At 46.4% G+C, this 22520-nt stretch overlaps 1 protein-coding gene across 2 annotated transcripts in view; it reads left to right on the top strand.

Annotated features, from left to right (window-relative positions):
• Positions 1–22520, top strand: part of HPS5 (HPS5 biogenesis of lysosomal organelles complex 2 subunit 2) — a 107378-nt gene that overhangs the window by 73032 nt on the left and 11826 nt on the right. For both annotated transcript variants that reach the window (XM_068261447.1, XM_068261448.1), the window contains 4 exons: positions 5709–5829; positions 15172–15327; positions 16400–16519; positions 17648–17761. In XM_068261447.1, the coding sequence (XP_068117548.1) occupies positions 5709–5829; positions 15172–15327; positions 16400–16519; positions 17648–17761 (511 nt within the window). The remainder of the gene's footprint in view (positions 1–5708; positions 5830–15171; positions 15328–16399; positions 16520–17647; positions 17762–22520) is intronic.

The raw sequence follows: 22520 nt of genomic DNA, 5'->3' as shown, positions 1-22520 counted from the left end.
TTTTCCATTTTTTTTTCTTAATATTCCCGTGAAAATGCATTTAGAAAAAAATAATTCTGACCACTGCGTCAACCGATTACATTAACTAGGAACTGAGTCACTAACCAGTCAGTTAAAATTTTTGGTTAGCAATTGACTGGGTGTAGTCCTCATACCTAGCAATACCCAAACTATACTAAAGGCTCATACACACATCAGACTATAGTCTTTGGAAAATGAAAGATCACAGACCAATCTTACCCCCTTCCATGTAGTATGAGAGCCATACCTTCACAGTCTATTCTATGGAGCTGAACTCCCCATCAGATAGAAATCTTTGCAAGATGCTGCACACACAGATGCTGTACAGACACAAAAGATCAGTATCTGCAAAAGATCTGTTCCTGCCAAAAATCCATACCTGCAAATTGCCATGATAGTCTATGAGATCTGCAGATAATCATACACACATGATTTAACTGACCTTCATCTGCAGATCAAGCAATCATCCGCAGATCTGAAAATCCATCCTGGTGGATCTGATCTGCAGATGAATGTCAGTTAAATCATGTGTGTATGATGATCTGCAGATATCATAGACTATCATTGCAATTTGCAGGAATGGATTTTTGGCAGGAACAGATCTTTTGCAGATACTGATCTTTTTAATGTGTGCAGCATGTTTGTGTGCAGCATCTTGCAAAGATTTTTTTTCTGATGTGGAGTTCAGCTCCATAGAATAGACTGTGTAGAGTATGGCTCTCATACTACATGTAGGGTGGTAAGATTGGTCTGTGATCTTTCATTTTCCAAAGACTATAGTCTGATGTGTGTATGCACCTTTACACTGTTAATGAAGATACTTGCTATGTCTGATTTCTAATTCATTGATATTATCTAGAGTCTAGACTATAATACTTTCTAGAAGCAATGTCTGTTAATGTCAAACAGTACTTGGAATAATACATTTAACTTTGATAATCTGTTTCTATGTCAAATTTAAAAAAAAAACAATAAAAACTTATTGGGGAAAAAAAAAATTCTTAGCAAAATATACCACCCACAGAAAGCCTAATTGGTGGCGGAAAAAAACAAGATATAGATCAATTTATTGTGATAATTAGTAATAAAGTTATTAGCGAATGAATGGGAGGTGAAAATTGCATAGATGTAGAATGTGAAAAATACCCGCAGGCTGAAATGGTTAAGGACACAAAAAATACATTATAGGAAAGCTAAAAGAAAGGAATAGGCACCAACCAACAGATTGGAATAGTAACCACTGCTTTAATATAGACAAATCCCAAAGTCCAAAATAAATTGTAAGCTACAAATTCAGCGCAAGGTGAATAAGTCTCTGAGAATAGTTTTTCGCAATTCTCTGCAAAAACAAGTTTAAAATGTCATAAAATTGGACTCACATACTGGGCCAATTCATTTGGGTTTCCCGGAATAAAATCGCACTCCATGCTGTATCTAGATTACATTACATAGGTAGAGGAGCCACCCATCTCCTACCCGACCGGTTTCGCACACTGGTATCACGGGATCCCCTGTGCAAAATAGTCAGGTAAGTGTGATTTAATTACATTTTTTACTTGTTTGTGGAAAATTGCACATTACAGCAGCCTACACTGAGCTACTCTGTTTGTTCATTTGTTTCCATCTGAGCTGTTCTCCATCTGGAGGCTTATGGACCTGCTTACTCGTTGTTTATATTACCTTATGATTTATGTTATGGGCTGGTAAGTCCCCCTTTTTACTTGGTTTGGGTCGGACTCTCCTGTGAATTGGTGCACTGGGGGTTTGTTCTCAGAGCCCAACAAGATCTGCGCATCAGGACCACTCTCCCTAGGTTGTGACCCTAAGGACACATGTAGTGTGGCTGCGCTTAGAGATCAGCAAGTAGATGTTTGTGTCCCTCTTAACGGCCGGGGACCAGGCTCACGACCAGGAATGGTTGCTCTTTTATTGTGTTTTTTGCATTTTAGTGGATCCAGAGTGCTGAGGCTACCCAGGTGGTATCTCCAGAAGTGCCCACACACTCTCCCGCTACAGAAGGGAGCATAGGCACAAGGTAGGTGGCCTGATGAAATGGAGCAGAGACTTCCGAGAAACTCGTTGTCTGGAATAAAATAACTTGATCTTTACCTTCCCTGCTTGCCCGTGCTGTTTGCCGGCTTGGTTGCTTGATCGCACAGCTAGTTAGCTGTGATGTGGCTCTTCAGCAAAGCAGCATCCACCTCCCTCGTGCCTATGCTTACTTCTGTAGTGTGACAGTGTGTGGGCTCTGAGGAGAACATATGGCTGCTACAACTTCAGAAATCACCGCCTGTCCTGGAGATACCACCTGGGAAGCCTCAGCACTCCATTCCTGATCGTGAGCCTGGTCCCCGCCGTTAACCTCCTTGGCGGTAAACCCGAGCTAGGGTCGGGGCAGAAAACCGCAGCTAAGAGCGGTAATCCCGACCTCTGCTCGCGGTAGCTGCCGGAGGCTGTGTGCAGAGTATAGCGTACAGCGGGCGGTTTTACCTACCTCTGGGGGGATCCTGACGTCGGCCGCCATTCTTCTTCCTCTCCTCCGAGGGTCTGCTTCCAGTTGGTGAGTTCGCCGGCTGTCATCATGACGACAGCCAGCAATTTCACTTTAGAGTTGCAGCGCCAACCGGAGGATGGAGGCATAACTGCAGCAAGGGAGGTGAGTGATTGCAGAACTGCTGCAGATCTCCCTGGCAGCATGATTTTTTTTTTCCAGGTTTGAGGGTCTGAAAGGGTGCAAAACAATTGCACCGTTTTTAGACCCTATAATCCAGTAAGAATCATAACGCCAAGGGGATTAAAGAGAAACTCCAACCTAGAATTGAACTTTATCCCAATCAGTAGCTGATACCCCCTTTTACATGAGAAATATAATGATTTTCTCAAACAGACCATCAGGGGGCGCTGTGTGACTGATTTTGTGCTGAAACCCCTCCCACAAGAAGCTCTGAGTATCGCGGTACTCTGTGCAAACTGCCACAATGTAACAATGTTCACAGACAGGAATTAGCTGTTTACAGCTGTCTGTAAAGCCAGAACAGCTAGGAGCAGCTACATAACCTGCCCACAGTAACAATGTCACCATGTAATACATGTCAGAATGTGAATCTGGGAGAGGAAAGATTTTACAATGAGCAAACACTGACTAAATCATTTATACATAATTATGGTAAAAAATTAAGCACTTTTTTTACTACATTATTTTCACTGGAGTTCCTCTTTAAGAGGGACACAAGCGTCTACTGGCTGGTCTCTAAGCACAGCCACACTACATAAGGTGAGATCTGTCCTGGATAGAGATGCTTTTCTCTACCATTTCATACCCTGAGAGCACTCTGAGGTCATACGCAAGTCTACGAGTGCCAGCCAGCAGCCAACAAATGTATTTATTATTTATTGTATTTATAAAGCGCCAACATATTACACAGCGCTGGACATTAGTTAAGATTACAGACAATGAGGTTGTGCTCTTAAAAAAAAAAAAAAACTTTTCATTTAATTATGGAATTGCTTTTTAATATTTTAATTAAATGGAATTAAATTGGAATTAAATGGAATTTCACACTGTTTGGAGATAGTAGTTTTCTTGAGGTGTACTGCAGTCCAATAAGGATTGGCTGTTGTTTGAACCCTATATAGAGAAAAGAGAATATTCCAGTGGTGACAGGAAACCCTAAAAACTGCCCCAAAAGTGTATATTGACCCATTTTCCTAAGGGTGAGAAGACAATCAGTGTCCCACTATAAGGGTGTGATAGAGGCCTCCTCTTGCCGTGGAATACAAGTGGAAAATCGCTGTCTGGTGGCGCAAATCTGTTTGGACTTCCATTCTAAAATGCGAAAATTATTTTAAAAGTTTAATTTTGAATGAATAAATGTTGACATTTGTTTCCCTTAAAGCAAACCTGAAGTGAAAAAAACCTTTTAAATAAATGTTGTGTATGTGTTTGTAGGAATAATGAATAGAACATTAGTAGCAAAGAAAAGACTCTCATATTTTTATTATCAGTTATATAGCTTTCTTTTTTATTTTTTTTTTTTTAGAACATTGCATCATTCGGTCACAGTTGCCATTTTAAAACCACACCGTGTCTTTTCAGCTATAAAACAAAGCAGAAATAATGACCCTTTGAACCTTCCTGCAGTAAAACCTTATCTCAAGCTGTCTCTCGCTGTTTCTTGGCTGTTTAAGAGGTTCAGTAAACAGGACTGTATTCCACCCAGTGGATCAAATTGCTCAAAGAAGCTCTTTTGCAAAGATAACTGAAGTTTCTTAACAATCCTGTACTGGAAACCATATCAGACTGTTTTCTGTGCTACTAGTGTTGTATTTCTTAGCTGTGCTACACATACAGTTCATTATTTCATACGTTTATTTTCACTTCAGGTTTGCTTTAAAGCTAATGTAACCCCTGTTTTAAAAAAAAAAAAAGGCAGATACTCACCTAAGGAGAGGGAAAGCTCTGGGTCCTAATGAGCCTTCCCTCTCCTCTCCCGGTGCCCTCGGTGCTGCGCTGGCTCCTCCGTTCTCATCCCACGCCGAGGGGACTTCGGAAGTCCTTGGGAGCCGGAGAAGTGGCTGCCGGCGGAGCCAGGAGGATCGGAAGGAGACGGCGAGGGCACCGGACAGCTGCAGGGGGCTATTGGAAGCCCCAGGTGAGTAAAACTAATTTTTTTTTTTTTGTTTGACTTAAAGAGAACCCGAGGTGGCATTGTATTACGTTAGTGGGGCACAGAGGCTGGTTGGTCACACTAACACCAGCCTCTGTTGCCCCATCGTGTGTCTCAAAGACCCCCCTGCTCGCCGCTATACCCCCGCAGTGCTGGCGACACGCAGCGTGTCGCCAGCACAATGTTTACTCTAGCGCTGTCTGTCAGCGCCGCTCCCCCGCCTCCTCCGCATCGCCGCTACCCGCCCTCGTCCCTTCCCTCCAATCAGCGGGAGGGAAGGGATGAGGGCGGGTAGCGGCGATGCGGAGGAGGCGGCGGAGCGGCGCTGACAGACAGCGCTAGAGTAAACATTGTGCTGGCGACACGCTGCGTGTCGCCAGCACTGTGGGGGTATAGCGGCGAGCAGGGGGGTCTTTGAGACACACGATGGGGCAACAGAGGCTGGTGTTAGTGTGACCAACCAGCCTCTGTGCCCCACTAACGTAATACAATGCCACCTCGGGTTCTCTTTAAGTGTCCCTTTAAATATGTTCTTTAAAGGACACCCAAAGCGAAAATAAACGAATGAAATAAACTGTTGCATCTATCTTCCTTCTCCTAAAAATGACTTTTTAAGATATTCCACAGTTTTATTTTATGTTTATATCTATTTTTTAAGTTTTAACAGTTTTATTGTTTTTGCTCAATGACCCATTCATTGAAGTATGCCAGAGCTAAAATCTATGAACTATTGACCCTTTTTATTTCTTTCCTGCTCTCAGAAGCCATTTTCTGATAGGGAAGCGTTTTATTGTTGAATTTCTTATCAGTGAGTTTCACACTGTAGTCACTTCCTGTCTGAGTCAGGACTGAGTCAGGCACTTACATACCTGATATTTAACTCTTTCAGGCAGAGAAAGAAAAAAAGGAACACGGCATAGTTATTTGTGTGCTAGGCACAGTACATTCACATGTCTATCAGCATGTCACACGTCACTTCGGGTATCCTTTAATCTGATTGTAGCTGGTCTTGTCTCACAGATCTGGCCGGTCCGGGTCCTGTGGCTTCGGCAATAGAACGAGGAGATCTGGTGGACGCTGTACAAAAACTGACCGATATGGAGCCATGGGACAGCCCACTGCTGCTCGCCTACGTCTCCAGGTATCGCCTTGTATGCCCCGATGTGGTATAACTAATTTTCATAGCCTTTAAAAAAATTTCTTTTTCTTTTTTTTACAACAACTTTATTATACTGTACACTATGCCTACAGCTGTTCTCAAATTCCAAGCAGAAAACATTTAATTGAGAATTGTAGCTTTTAGGGAACCTGAAGCGAGAGGTATATGGAGGCTGCCATATTTATTTCCTTCTAAACAATACCAGTTGCCTGGCAATCCTGCTGACTGATCAATTTGGCTGCAGTAGTGCCTGAATCACACACCTGAAACAAGCATGTGGCTAATTCAGTCAGATTTTTGCCAGAAACCTCTGATCTGCTGTATGCTTGTTCAGGGTTTATGACTAAAATCATTAGAGGCAATGGATCAGCATGACAGCCAGGCAACTGCAATGGTTTAACATTACATGCCTCCATGTACTTCTCATTTCAGGTTTTATTTAAATACAGGTATCTTTTATTTTTGCAGAATGTTTGAGTAGATTATTGGATTTCAATATCTCTACATGGAAAGAATTACTGACCTATGTCTAGGTCTGGAGTTAGTTTAAAGTCCTGTTTTTGCGCCCCTACACACACACACACACACACACACACACACACACACACACACACACACACACACACACACACACACACCTCCATACACGCACGCACGCACACACCTACACCTACACACCTACACCTACACACCTACACACCTACACCTACACACACACACCTACACACACATACACACATACACGTACACACACATACACGTACACACACACACGTACACACAACTACACACACACCTACACACCTACACCTACACCTACACACCTACACCTACACCTACACACACCTACACACCTACACACCTACACCCACACACACGTACACACAACTACACACACACCTACACACCTACACCTACACCTACACACCTACACCTACACCTACACACACCTACACACCTACACCCACACACACGTACACACAACTACACACACACCTACACACCTACACCTACACCCACACACCTACACCTACACACCTACACCTACACCTACACACCTACACACACACACACACACACACCTACACACACACACACACACACACACACACACACACCTACACACCTCCATACACGCACGCACACACCTACACCTACACACCTACACCTACACCTACACACCTACACCTACACACCTACACACCTACACCTACACACCTACACCTACACACCTACACCTACACACACACACCTACACACACACACCTACACCTACACACACCTACACACACACACCTACACCTACACACCTACACCTACACACACACACCTACACACACATACACACATACACGTACACACACATACACGTACACACACACACGTACACACAACTACACACACACCTACACACCTACACCTACACACCTACACCTACACCTACACACACCTACACACCTACACACCTACACCCACACACACGTACACACAACTACACACACACCTACACACCTACACCTACACCTACACACCTACACCTACACCTACACACACCTACACACCTACACACCTACACCCACACACACGTACACACAACTACACACACACCTACACACCTACACCTACACCCACACACCTACACCTACACACCTACACCTACACACCTACACACACACACACACACACACCTACACACACACACACACCTACACACACACACACACCTACACACACACACACACACCTACACACACACACACACACACACACCTACACACACACGTACACACAACTACACACACACCTACACTTATACACCTACACACACACACCTACACACGCACACACACACATTGATTAGAAGAACTTTGCTGTTACTATTTGGGAAGTCATATGACCATCCAGACAGTGGGCATTTCTCAGCTAGAGACTACTTCTCTCTGCTAAGCATGTTCATCCTGCCCACCTCCTCCCTCTGCTGCTTAGAGATTAACACCTTGTTGCCAGCACTGCAGTTCAGCAAAGTCTCACAGAATCTACTCAGCTGTAAGTGCTGGCTGCAAAGAATATCTAACCAGCAGAGAGCTGAGCTCAGAGGAGGTCAGGTGATCTCTGCTAACAGGGAAAGGCTGACTGCTGGCCCCTCCCAGCATCCCTGCCCCGTGACTACCTCAAGCGAGTGATGATGGAATAGGGAGAGGAGTCTCCATAGATTTCTCTCCAGTAAAATTACAGAATTGTCTAAATATACGAAACCTAGTTACAGAAGCCAGTCAGCCAGGTACTTTATAAATACTTACTGTAAAAACTACACATATGCAATGCCCAAAACATTTAAATATTGCTTACATCATATGCATCAAAACGTGGGAGGCCCGAGAGATTTTTTTCAAAAAGTGTTACATTCACCTAGTAAATCTAAAGGGGCCCATACACTTACACGATTTCTAGCAGTATTATGAAGAAAAGGTGCACAGGACCAACCACAGCAGGCTTCCCTGGAGTGCTCTAAGCCCAAAAATAGTTCCACCAGACCAGTTACTTGAAGAGATGAGAGCAGCTGGGCACATCCAGTAAAAAATGCCTTTATTAGAACAAATTAAAATCAAATTCCAAGTAACGGCATCAGTCTACCAGGAGAAAGAGGGACAAAACATGTGAAGATGTCAACAGCTGTTTCGCACTCAACTATAGAGTGCTTCCTCAGGACAAAAGAGCCCCCCGTAGTCACCCCTTAGTGTACTCACTTGTTTACAGATCGATGAGGGAGGACGCCAAACCCAGCACACCATCAAAACGCCGCACCAGCACTTCCCGGACAGAAACTGCGTTCCAGGAGGCGGAAGCGGCATCCCCGGAAGTGGTCACCCGCAGCAGAAGACCAATCAGAGCTGAGGGTCCAGAGCATACCAAGCTCCGGCCCTTGTGAATGGCCAAGACCGCCCAAACTAGAAACCGCCCCCTACAGATCTCGAGTGGCGTATACACTCAACAGAGAACCTTGCCAATTGAGGATATCTCCTCCATGGGTTTTATCTATCATCTGTATGCAGATGACGCACAGATCTACCTCCACACTCCTGACTTAAATTCACAGGGGCAGATCAGGGCATATATAATTCCCTTAGTCTTACAATTTATAAACTGCCGAAATTTCACTGTTTTTCCAAATCTGCTAAATTGTCTACCAGTGATTAGGAAATTTCAACAGGAACAGGAGTTACATCTGTAATTACCGGGAGGTCTACTTCCACCCAGCCAATTAGAGGTATTGCTGCTCACAAATTCACTATGGGACAACTGATCCTTAAGGTTGGGAACCTTTTTATAATATATACAAGGGGTCTTCAAGGAGTTTGTCCTCCTGTAATATCCACCAGTTATTATTAATCGATTTCTTGATCTTCTCAAATAGGGGGGAATCGGTAAAGTGCATAAAGAATCTATTCTGTTGTCTTTTTATTTTGGGAATCAACAATGACTGTTTATCCTTGTTGGCAGCTTTTTGAAAGGCCTCAAAGATAATTTCCTCTTTGTAACCCCTGGCTTGGAGTCTATCCCTCAGCTGTTCCGCCTGTTCCAGGAAGTCTTCCATTGTGTTCGCGTTCCTCCTAAGTCGGAGGAACTGGCCAAAAGGGAGAGACCAGATAGTGGAAGGGGGATGGTAGCTGGAGGAATGTAGAATTGAATTAACCGCTGTGGGCTTTCTGTATGTCTTAGTGATCAATGCTCCCCTACTGACATCAATATTCAAATCTAAAAATTCAATGGATTCCTCACCCTAGGTATGAATAAAGGCCATATTAACATCGTTGTCATTTATACTCGTCATAAATTCCTCAAAGGATCCAGCATCTCCATCCCATATGAGTAGAATGTCGTCTAGGAAACGGATCCAGAGTTTGATCCTCCTCAGGTACGCGTTCCCCATCGAAAAGATGTGGTTGACCTCCCAGTGGCCCATGAAGAGGCCGGCATAGGTGGGGGCCACCGGGCTCCCCATTGCTGTGCCGACCTCCTGACGGTACCACTGGCGGTCAAACAGGAACGCATTCCTGGTGAGGACAAACTCCAGATCCACCAGAAGGAACCACTGTTTTTCATCTGAATATTGTAAAGCTGGAAGAAAAATGTGATATGGCCTGAAGACCATCTGCATGGCAGATCCTACTATACAATGCAACAACATCTATCGTGGCTAAATGATATGAAGAGTGCCATTCAAAAGAATTCAAAATGTTCAACACCTCTACAGTATTCCCCACATATTATGGTAACGATCTCAAGAGGGGTCTTAATTTAAAGTCCAAAAATTGGGAAAGGGACTCCGTCAGGGAGCCAATTGCAGAAACGATTGGCCTCCCAGGCGGTTTATCTGTAGATTTGTGAATTTTTGGGATGGCATACCACACTGGACTTCTAGGATGTTGTGGTACCAATTTATTGGCCAAAGTCCTATCCAAGGTCCCATTCATTACTGCTTTTGACAGGAGGTTCTTAAGTTCCAAAGTGTAATTGGGGGTAGGGTCACAAGGCAATTTCGTATAGGTGGATCTATCATTTAATTGTCTAAGGCACTCAGCCTGATAGTCCTTAGTATCCATGGCCACCCCCCCCCCCTCCCTTATCAGCTTCCCGTATGGTTAGATCTTTATTATCTTTTAATCATTTTAAGGCTTGTGTCTCCAAATCGTAAAGATTCTTAGGAGCAGTCGGGTAAATCAATGCCCTGCAATCTTCCATCACACTCTTTACAAAAAGTTCCACTGAACCACCTGGGATGGAGGGTGGATTAAACACAGAACGCGTGCCTATATGAAACGGCACCGGTCGATTAATATCAACCCGATTGGGCTCCACCTCATCAGTTAGTTCACACAAATTCTGCAGGGCCTCAGTGTCCCAATAATTCCAGGAATTTCCCAATAGAGGAGGCACAGTGATGAAATTGGGAGCCTTTTGGGTCTCTGTTTTTTTTTTTACTTTGAAAGAAACGATGAAGGGTCAGCTTTCTTGCATTGAGGAACAATTCTTGCTCAAATTTTATAATCTCAAAGGACGTAGAAGGACAGAATGTCATGCCTTTTGCCAACAGAGAGAGACAGGCTGGATCCAGATTGACACCAGACAAATTATAAATTTTTATTTCTTCTGATTGCGTTCGGACCTCCTGAGTTGAGCCTTGTTCCAACTGATCTGCTTGAGGATACCTTTTGTACTTCTTCTTGCCCCTCCTTGTTTTCCTTCTCCCAAAGGGAGTTCATCATCAGAAGAGCTATGAGTTTCTCTACCTGAGGCCAAAGCCCCACCTGCGGAGCCTACTGAGGTGTCGGGATCTGAAGATCCATGATTTTTGGAATTACGTCTACGTCTCTTGTTCCTCTTTTTGTTACCTTCACCACCATTTCCATAACGACTTCTCCATGCAAAAACCTTTTCTTGCTCATAATCCAAGCGATCCCTAATAAATTTCTCATTTTTTTCTTTTTTCACTCGTTCTTGGATAGGAACCAATTTTAGCTCAATACAGTCCACCATTTCCTGTAAATGTTCCTCACTGGAGACAGCAGAGATGATAGCTTTCACTTTAGCAATTTCATCAGTGATTTCAGCATAGTCAATTTCGTTCTCTTCTATTACAACATCAAGGAATGCTAATACATTCTTAAATAAATTGTCACATTTTTCTTTAGCAGAAGGACGTGTTTTTGCTTGTATCAGTTGCTTATAAAATCTAACTCCTCTCGGAGCTCTCTTCACATGTTTGTACTTTTTCAAAGTTACAATAGTCCAATACTTTCGAACCTCTCTTTCCATAATGTTGTATAAACTATTCTCCAGGCCTCTTATTTCCTGGGAACAAGGGGCTAAATTATCATCCTCCTTGGGGAAAATTTCCACATCCCGGCGGCCTTCCTTTAAAGCAGACTGTGCCATTCGATGGATATGCACTATTTTGTAGCAATCCAAGGTATGTCCGTGCTACCCAAGAGACAAGATGCAATGTCCAGCAGTATTATGAAGAAAAGGTGCACAGGACCAACCACAGCAGGCTTCCCCGGAGTGCTCCAAGCCCAAAAATAGTTCCACCAGACCAGTTACTTGAAGAGATGAGAGCAGCTGGGCACATCCAGTAAAAAACGCCTTTACTAGAACAAATTAAAATCAAATTCCAAGTAACGGCATCAGTCTACCAGGAGAAATACGATCTGCCCGAACATCCTGTATAACAACTTAGCGCAAATAGGGCTTGACGTAAATCTCTGCAACTGGATCAAGGACTTCCTCACAAACAGGACGCAACAGGTTAAACTTGGCAGCTCTCTCTGGTGCATTAAACTTTTTAATCACTTCGCAAACAAGATAAAATCTACTTACAAAATAAAATCACTTTCAGGCATATAACTGAGATCACCAAGGATTCCGACTCCAACCTCCGTATAGCAGTGTCACCTCACGTTGCAACCTCACTGCGGCCAGTAGCGAGGGTTAATGCTCCGTGTGCCGGCGGTGTCTGGGCAGGGGGTGGGTGGTTCCTCGATCGGTGTGCCAAAGGAGTCGGAGTCCTTGGTGATCTCAGTTATATGCCTGAAAGTGATTTTTATTTTGTAAGTAGATTTTATCTCGTTTGCGAAGTGATTAAAAAGTTTAATGCACCAGAGAGCGCTCCTACTTTTTGCTTACTTTTTAGACATACGCTTGTTTTTTCCCACAAGACTTTGGAGCTGCATGCACTGGAGGCTAGAACTAACATATATTTCCTCGTGGATTGAGCGCTGTGGACTGCTTGGTTGTAAACTTGGCAGCTGCCTCTCCAAATTGAGGACCAAAAATACTGGCGCCCCCCCCAAGGCTGTGTACTGTCTCCGATCCTGTTTTCCCTGTATACAAACAGATGCACCTCCACTGCCGACTGCGTTAAGGTAATTACATTTGCGGACGACACCACCATCCTGGGTCTCATCAGTGAGGAGGACGAACGCACCTACCGCAGCTAGATCGAGCGGATCTGCAACTGGTGCAAGGGTGCAAGGACAACATGCTTGTCCTAAACGCTGGTAAGAATGTTGAGTTGGTTATCGACTTCAGGAAATGCCCCCTCCCCCCCCCACACACACTCAGCCCGGTACTCATTGAAGGCACGGAAGTCACCAGAGTATCTCGCGTTCGGTTTCTGGGCACTACTATCACCAACGACTTGAGATGGAGTGTAAACACCATTAAATGCCAAAAGAAGGCGCAGCAACGGCTGTTCTTCCTAAGACAACTCAGGAAGTTTGGTATGCCGCAGGAGCTGCTGTCTAGCTTCTACACTGCCACCATCGAGTCAATCCTGTGCTCCTCTATCATCGTGTGGTATGGTGGAGCCACGTCTAGCGACCGGTACAGACTGCAAAGAGTAATAAATACAGCGGAAAAAATCATTGGTTCCCCCCTGCCACCTCTGGACCTCCTCCACGCATCCAGACTGAGAACAAGGGCAGACAGGATCACGAATGACCGGCTCCATCCCGGCAGCCGCTTCTTCAACCGCATGCGCTCAGAATACCGTTACAGGGCTATTTCCACCAAAACCTCCAGGCACAGGAACTCCTTTTTCCCCCAAGCAGTGAGCCTTCTGAACTCAAATCTCACACACAGAATAACTAAATAGCACATCTGGGACCCAGGCCTAAATAAATATGTACTTATCCTGTGGAGTACCGCAGGTAGTCTTTGCTTTAACATACCTTAATTCTTGTGAACCGCACATGTTTCTTGCACTACCTCGTTTAATGTCTTTGTCTGCTCGTCATTGCATGCTTTGATGTACTATGCTCTATGCTGATGTGTACCACAAACAATTCCGAGTGTGGCAACTGCTGCACTTGGCGAAATAAAATCTGATTCTGAGAAAGAGGGACAAAACATGTGAAGATGTCACAGCGGCGTTTTGATGGTGTGCTGGGTTTGGCGTCCTCCCTCATCGATCTGTAAACAAGTGAGTACACTAAGGGGTGACTACGGGGGGCTCTTTTGTCCTGAGGAAGCACTCTATAGTTGAGTGCGAAACAGCTGTTGACAACTTCACGTTTGATCTTAATTTGTTCTAATAAAGGTGTTTTTTACTGGATGTGCCCAGCTGCTCTCATCTCTTCAAGTAACTTACACGATTTCTCGCTGATATACAGCAGATTCGATCACTGATCGAATCTGCTGTGAAATCATTGCGCAAACGATGACCCAACGATCAATTTCTGTCCGAAATCGATCGTTCCCATCTATCTGTCCGCAAGGAAGATATTGCTTGATCACCGGCGGGCCCGGGAGTGCGTCGATAGCGGCGTTCGAATGTCCGACGACTGACGCTAGCGGCAATACATAACCTGTTCCACCGACGCGTATCCCCACTGTCACTGATGCTCCTTTTCCGCTGGGCTCCGGCTGGCTTCACTTCTTCCTGTCTGGACAGGAAATTTAAACAGTAGAGCGCCCTCTACTGTCTAAACTTCCCCCGACAGGAAGTAAAGTGAAGCTGCGACCCTGGAGGAGGCCAGAGCGGAGAAGAGACAGCGGAGACTGGGGGACTTGCGCCGACCGGATCAGGTAATGTATGCAGGGGGGCGGCAGCTCCACAGATTGTGAATCGGTTTCATAGTGAACTCCATTCATAATCTGTTTGCACTGTAGGCAGCCAATAGATCTCTCATTGATCAGATTCGATCACAGAGGGATCTATCTGCTGGTCGATCTGGTGGGGCAATCGACTCGTGTATGAGGTGTGTACACTCATCCAATCGTAATTGGCCAATCTTACCACTTCCATGTAGTATGCGGGCCAACAGATTTTAAATATTAGAGAAACACTGTAGTAAAATGGCAGAAGAAATAGTGAATTGGATCGGGCCTCTTAAGTGTTAATATAATGCTAAATATAATTTTGCCTTCTTAGAACAGAAGGTAGTTGAGATAATTTAGCTTTAAGTGAGCAACTGTGGTTTCCCACGATGCATCACTTCTGAATATGAAGATCATCTCTTTCTGCCCTTGAAAGCCAGACAGACATCCAGACCTGCTGGCTATATATAGCTTACTAGTGACCTAAGCCAGTTTAAAAACGGGCTCTAGGTCAGTCCTCGCCGCAGCATCACAGCGCGCATGCGTGCCACCTGGCCCTGTCCTGCGCCCTGTCCCAACGGCTGTCAGTGTAGGACATGCACAGTAGCGCAAAAGCACTGACACACAGACAGGACGCAGGGACACTTGCTAATTATTATATAGGATACATTTTAATTGTTGATGTAAATGACAGCGGTTTCCTAAAGTCCTGTTGATTCCATGCAGGGTTTATGAGAAGTTCGGTGAGTTGGCTGCCAGGTCCTTCTCCAGGTTCTTCCCGTCTGTGTTACCCGCAGATGTGGCCCAGCTCTGCCGGGGTAACCCACAGCACTTCCTGGCCTATCTGGACAACCTCCTCAAGACCAAACCTGAAAATCACAGGTAGGTGGAAGACCTGGAAGTGTTTCTCCGATTGGACTGGTCAGCGGTTTCCATTTTTTTTCCCTTACTCTCCATCTTGGAACAGACCTGTTGGTGCCGCACATTATCCTTAGGTCAGGGTTTGATGGGAATGGTTTAGTGTCTGCGTAATAAAGGTGCCCATACATTGACATTTTGACATCGATATCTGGCCTTTTTCCATGATAATGATCGAATCTGGCAGATATTGATCATTCTTTTGATTGATTTCTGGGCAAAACTGGTTGAGAAGATGGATCGGCCTAGTGGAAAATCTCAGTTGCAAGGGCTTGTTTGGGTACATGTACTGACGTCACTACATGTGGTTGTGTCCTATGGCTCAGACGCTCCCAGTGGCAATTCAAAAAGGTGCCGGCACCGGAGGAGGCAAGGAGTGGCGCTGTCATTGCAGATTAATCTGCACCACTCACCATGAGCACTGGGGCGGGGGGGGGGGGGGGGGAGGGCAGCAGCGCTAGGACAATATATCCCTCTCTGATCAGATTTAATCGAGAGAGGGATCTGGCAGTTGATCTGGAGTCACTCGCCTAATGTATGGCCACCTTAGTCAGTGTGATGCAAAATCTGCTGCCATGCATGTATATTTATTTAGGATTGTATGCAGCTTGGACATGGACCAATCAATTTCTAGGGATGGTCAATGAGATGCAAAGAATTTTGAGATGATGCAGCATTATGCAAATTTTGTATGCAAATGTTATGCAGCTTGAAAATGAACCTCTCAAACCCTGCTGAGGTTCAATTTCATTGGTCCATTTTCAAGTTGCATAAATTTGCATACATTTGTATAACCCTGCATCAACTTGAAATTATTTGCATCTCATTGACCACCCCTATGCATTTCCTGCTGCATTTGATAGGCCCAATTTAAAGCTGCATTCAATTTGCATGCGAGACAGAATTCTTCACCTCTCACTGTCTAGTATCCTGTTGAGTGTAACTATTTTGGATGGCGTTAGACTAACTTAGATACTGATGTCTGCCTGTCTGGTTGTATAAAACCAAAGTGGGATCCTCTGTTTCGTAATTTTAGGTTACCTATGCTTCAATCCCTCGCCCAACCTGAGTCCTTGAAACTGGATTGGCTGCTACTGGCAGTCTCCCATGATGCACCACACCCCTCAAGCACAGTTGACAAAGATGGGAAACCCAGGTGAGTGGTACGACCTCTTGACATGCTATCTTGAGACTAGCCAATCAAACTGAGTGGAAAATGAGGGTGATATGTGTTGAGATACAGCAACCAATCAGATTTCACCTGTCAGCAGCTGCTGGCTCCATTCTGACTAATGGAAGAACTAATGGTTTCATAAACTGAGGCGTCGGGTGATTTTTGTACCAACTCCACAAACTTGGTAAGTATTAGACTAAGAAGTCGGAGTAGAGGTTTGGAGAAATTTTTGGCACCTGTAGTCGGAGTTTTTGGATTCATGAACTGAGGAATCGGGAGTTGGATAATTTTTGTACCAACTCCACAGCCCTGGGCACAGCTCCCTAAATTATTTTCCTGTTTCGCTGTGTTGTTTTAGCATTTTAGAGCTGCAGGGCCGGTGCTTCTGTTGAGGCAAAGTGGGGCAATTGCCCCAGTCTGTAGGGCCCCCCAAGGTGTGTGCCCCCTTCCCTCCAGCCATGGTGACCCCATACATGCCTGTAGGGAACGAGGAAGAGAGGCGCCGTGAGAAGAAGTCCGAAGTGTAGAGTACGGTGCTGCCTCCTGTGTCCTGCCTGGATTAGGTGAGACCCCAATGTGTGGCCCCTCCAGCTATGGTGACCCCATACATGCCTGTAGGGAACGAGGAAGAGAGGTGCCGCGAGGAGAAGTCCGGAGTGTAGAGTACGGTGCTGCCTCATGTGTCCTGCCTGGATTAGGTGAGACCCCAATGTGTGTCCCCGCCCCTCCAGCTAGGATAACACCTTACATGCCTGCAGGGGAACAATAAAGAGAGGCGCCGTGGGGAGAAGTCCAGAGAGTAGAGCACGGTGCTACTTCCTGTGTCCTGCCTGGATTAGGTAAGACCCCAATGTGTATACAGTCTGGATTTGTAAGGGAACAGAGGAGGGGAATAGTGGGATCGCCATCAAGGCTTTTAGGGACATGTGATGAACATCTAATGATTTTGTGTGGCTGGGAGTGTGGTGGGATGGGTCCTGGGAGTCGACTTGGAAACTGGGGGGGTGCATTGCTAGGGGGGCCCCCAAATTACCTTTGCCTCGGGTCCATTGTAGCTAGAACCAGCCCTGTAGAGCTGTGACCATGTTCTATGTCTTCCTTTTCCTGCAGACCTCGCTCACATTTGTTCACTTGGGGCTACGGACATCTCATAATGCTTCTAATTAAACTTCCATCTGACTTCCCCACTAAGGAGAAGATGCTGAATATCTGCAGGACAGCTGGGTAAGGAGCCGGGTCACCTGTGTTCTGTGTGGCTAAATGAAACGTTTGCTGCTGGCTAGACAGGAACATGGCAATGTGGCCTTACAACCAGACTCCTGAAATGTAATAGGGATGGTCAATGAGATGCAAATAATTTGGAGTTGGTGCAGGATTTTGCAAAGTTTGAATGCAAATTTATGCAGGACCAAACGAATTTGACCTCAGCAGGATTTGATTGGTTCATGTTCTAGCTGCGTACATTTGCTTAAAAAATTGCATAATTGCTGCATCAACTTATTATTTTATTATTTGCACCTCGTTGACCATCCCTAGTGATCAACATAAGTCCAGGTATCTTGGCTGTGTCCGTGGCAGAGCGACGTGCAACGTACCAGGAAGTGGGACAATGGCCCTGGAGAAGGGACAGTGTTCTGCTGTTTTTTTGTTCTTTCACAAAACAAGTAAAAAATATAATACCAGGGATGGGATAGATTTTGCTAAATGCTAAATCGTTCTACAAAGAGGGAGGAGTGGCAGTGGTATGGGCCGTGTACGTATAAGACAAGTAGTCAATGTGTAACGGTGGTATCGTTCAAGCGTGGGCTGATGCGTTTCATGGCCACAGAAGGTCTCTTCTTCAGAGGTATACTGTATACATATATATCTACATGGCCATCTACGTGAGCACTGAAAGTCTAGAGCCTGCTTATGTGTGAGGAGAAATGGTGGGGTCACATGCCGGTAAGAGCCTAAATATCACTTCATGATGATCAGGGCAAAAAAAACCTGGATGGTCATAGGTGATCTACTTAAAGGGAACCCGAGGTGGGGTTCTGACAATGCAATCCACATACAGAGGCTGGGTCTGCCTATACTGCCCAACCTCTGTTGCTATTTCAATCCCCCCTAAGCCCCCCCCAGCGCTCTGCAATCACCCATAAATCACAGCCACGCTGCCGTCACGCAGCGTGTCACAGCGGGCTGTGTTTACCTCTGTACTGTCAGTCTGCCCCCCCCCCCCCCCCCCCCTGCATAGCTCCGGTCCCCGCCCGCGTCCCTTCCCTCCCCGCTGATTGAAGGGTAGGGAAGCTGTCAGGACCGGAGCTATGCAGGAGGCGGGGGGAGCAGCGAGACTGACAGTACAAAGGTAAACACAGCCCGCACAGTGCGGCTGTAATTTATGAGGGATTGCAGAGCACAGGGGGAACTTAGGGGGGATTTAAATAGCAACAGAGGCTGGGCAGTATAGGCAGACCCAGCCTCTGTACGTGGATTGCATTGTCAGAACCCCGCCTCGGGTTCTCCTTAAAGGGAACCTTAACTGAGGGGGATATGGATGTTTCCTTTTAACCCTCTGGGGACCGACTGCCTAACCCCTCTTAAAGAGGCACTTAAGTGAGAAAAAAAAAAAGTTTTACTCACCTGGAGCTTCCCTCAGCCCCCTGCAGCTGATCGGTGCCCTCGCCGTGTCTCTCTGATCCTCCCGTCCCCGCCGGCGACCACTTCCGGTTTCGCCGTCAGGACCCGACGGGCTGGGAACGCGAGTGATTCTTCGCGTTCCCAGCCACAATATTTCCCCCTATGCTGCTATTGCGGCCTTCGTTTGGGGGGTCAGGCAGCCAAATCCTAAGTATGGCTAGGTAGGCATGGTGTCCCCAGTGTGGCCAGGTGTCTCCCGTATTGCCAGCAGCCTTTACTCCCCTCCAAGGCTCCAGCGATGAGCAGCTCTAGCGCCCTCCACTCTGGCCAGCATCCCTGCTCGCACTGCCTTTAAGTTCCAGGTCACGGCTTGATGATGTCATCAAGCCAGAACCCGACACTAAAAGGGAATCTGAAGCGAGTAAAATTATTTAAAATAAACACATGACATAGCTGCAAATGAATATTACATACTAACCTCACCTGTCAGTTCCTCTCAGAAGCTCACTATTTTCTTCTTACAGTGATCCCTTCCAGTTCTGACAATATTTTGTCAGAACTGAAATGTACCAGTTGCTGTCAGTTGTATATCAGCAGCTGTCAGTTACAACTGAATGTGCAAGGTAATGTCCATGTTTCCCTATGGCTCAAGTGGGTGATATTACAGTTTAACAGTGTGCTGAACAGGAAGCTGTTATGGGGTAATGGCCATTTTTAAAATTGAGGACAGATAATTCCATTGATCACAGTGGACAAATGGGATGCAGGAGAGGAGAAAGAGATTGAGGAGTAGACTACACAGGAGGTAAGTATGACCTGTGTAAGGTTATTTTCACTTTTTATTTTCAGTTCAGGTTCTCTTTAAGGCAGAGTGAGCGGGGATGCCGGCCAGAGCGGAGGGGAGCGTCGAGGGAACGTCAAGAAGGTGAGTGGATCCTCTTCTTCCCCTCCTACCGCCGCTGCTCTTGTAGTGATCACTACGATTGGCCAGAGATCGTAGTGCTCAGGAACCAATCGCAATGGCTCCTGATCATTGAGGGGAGATGTCAGCTGTCATATGAAAGCTTAATCTCTCCTCTCGGGTGCGCACGATGGAGTCCGGAGCAGAAGCAGCAGGTGGCGTAAATCCTACACCGCATCAGAGTTGGACAGCCACAAATGCGGCGTAGGATTTACTTGCGACGGTCCCCAAAAGGTTAAACAATATCAGTTGCTTGGCAGTCTTGCTGACCTCTTTGGCCGCAGTAGTGGCTGAATCACACATCTGAAACAAGCATGCAGCTAATCCAGTCTGACTTCAGTCAGAGCACCTGATCTGCATGCTTGTTCAGGGGCTGTGGCTAAAAGTATTAGAGACACCGGATCAGCAGGAGAGTTGGGCAAAAATCCATATCCTTCTCAGTTTAGGTTTCCTTTTAACCACTTGCCGACCGCCTACTTCATATTGGCGGCGGCAAAGTGGCAGCCTCAGGACCACGTAACGCAGATTGGCGTCAGGTCCTGGGGCACTCTCTGGCCGGGGATCGCGCGCTGGGATGCGCGCGCATCCACCGGCAATAGGCTCCGCCCACCCGCGACGTCAACCCGCCGGCCAATCGGCAGCGCCGGCGGGTTGTTAACCCCGCGATCGCCGCTACAAAGTGTATAATACACTTTGTAATGTATACAAAGTGTATTATACAGGCTGCCTCCTGCCCTGGTGGTCCCAGTGTCCGAGGGACCACCAGGGCAGGCTGCAGCCACCCTAGTCTGCACCCAAACACACTGATCTGCCCCCCCCTGCCCCCTGATCGCCCACAGTACCCCTCAGACCCCCCCCTGCCCACCCCCCAGACCACCATTTGCACACAATCACCCCCCTAATCACCCATCAATCACTCCCTGTCACTATCTGTCAACGCTATATTTTTTTTTAGTCCCTAAACTGCCCCCTGCTCCCTCCTGATCACCCCCCCCACCCCTCAGATTCTCCCCAGACCCCCCCAGACCCTCCCCCCCCCCCCCCCTGCGTACTGTATGCATCTATCCCCCCTGATCAACTGTCAATCACCTGTCAATCACCTGTCAATCACCCCCTGTCACTGCCACCCATCAATCAGCCCCTAACCTGCCCCTTGCGGGCAATCTGATCACCCACCCACACCAATAGATCGCCCGCAGATCCGACATCAGATCACCTCCCAAATCCATCGTTTACATCTATTCTCTCCTCTAAACACCCACTAATTACCCATCAATCACCCATCAATCACCCCCTATCACCACCTGTCACTGTTACCCATCAGATTAGACCCTTGCGGGCACCCAATCGCCCGCCCACACACTCAGATTGCCCTCAACCCCCCCCTTATCGATTCGCCAGTGCATTATTTACATCCGTTCTTCCCTGTAATAACCCACTGATCACCTGTCAATCACCCCCTGTCACTGCCACCCATCAATCACCCCCTGTCACTGCCACCCATCAATCAGCCCCTAACCTGCCCCTTGCGGGCAATCTGATCACCCACCCACACCAATAGATCGCCCGCAGATCCGACATCAGATCACCTCCCAAATCCATCGTTTACATCTATTCTCTCCTCTAAACACCCACTAATTACCCATCAATCACCCCCTATCACCACCTGTCACTGTTACCCATCAGATTAGACCCTAATCTGCCCCTTGCGGGCACCCAATCACCCGCCCACACCTCAGAACGCCCTCAGACCCCAGCCCTGATCACCTCGCTAGTGCATTGCTTGCATCTATTTCCCCCCTCTAATCACACCTTGAGACACCCATAAATCACCTCCTGTCACCCCCTAGCACACCTACCCATCAGATCAGGCCCTAATTTGCCCCGTGTGGGCTCCTGATCACTCGGCCAAACCCTCAGATCCCCCTCAGACCCCCTTCCGATCACCTCCCCAGTGCATTGATTGCATCTATTTTCCCCTCTAACCGCCCCCTGAGACACCCATCAATCACCTCCTGTCACCCCCCTAGCACTCCTATCCATCAGATCAGGCCCAATACATCCTGTCATCTAAGAGGCCACCCTGCTTATGACCGTTTCCACAAAATTTGCCCTCTCATAGACCACCTGTCATCAAAATTTGCAGATGCTTATACCCCTGAACAGTCATTTTGAGAAATTTGGTTTCCAGACTACTCACAGTTTTGGGCCCGTAAAATGCCAGGGCAGTATAGGAACCCCACAAGTGACCCCATTTTAGAAAGAAGACACCCCAAGGTATTCTGTTAGGTGTATGATGAGTTCATAGAAGATTTTATTTTTTGTCAAAAGTTAGCGGAAATTGGATTTTTATTGTTTTTTTCACAAAGTGTCATTTTTCACTAACTTGTGACAAAAAAT

Source organism: Hyperolius riggenbachi, chromosome 11 (assembly GCF_040937935.1).
Source record: "Hyperolius riggenbachi isolate aHypRig1 chromosome 11, aHypRig1.pri, whole genome shotgun sequence".
NCBI lineage: Eukaryota > Metazoa > Chordata > Amphibia > Anura > Hyperoliidae > Hyperolius > Hyperolius riggenbachi.
This window is presented reverse-complemented; position numbering and strand designations above follow the sequence as displayed.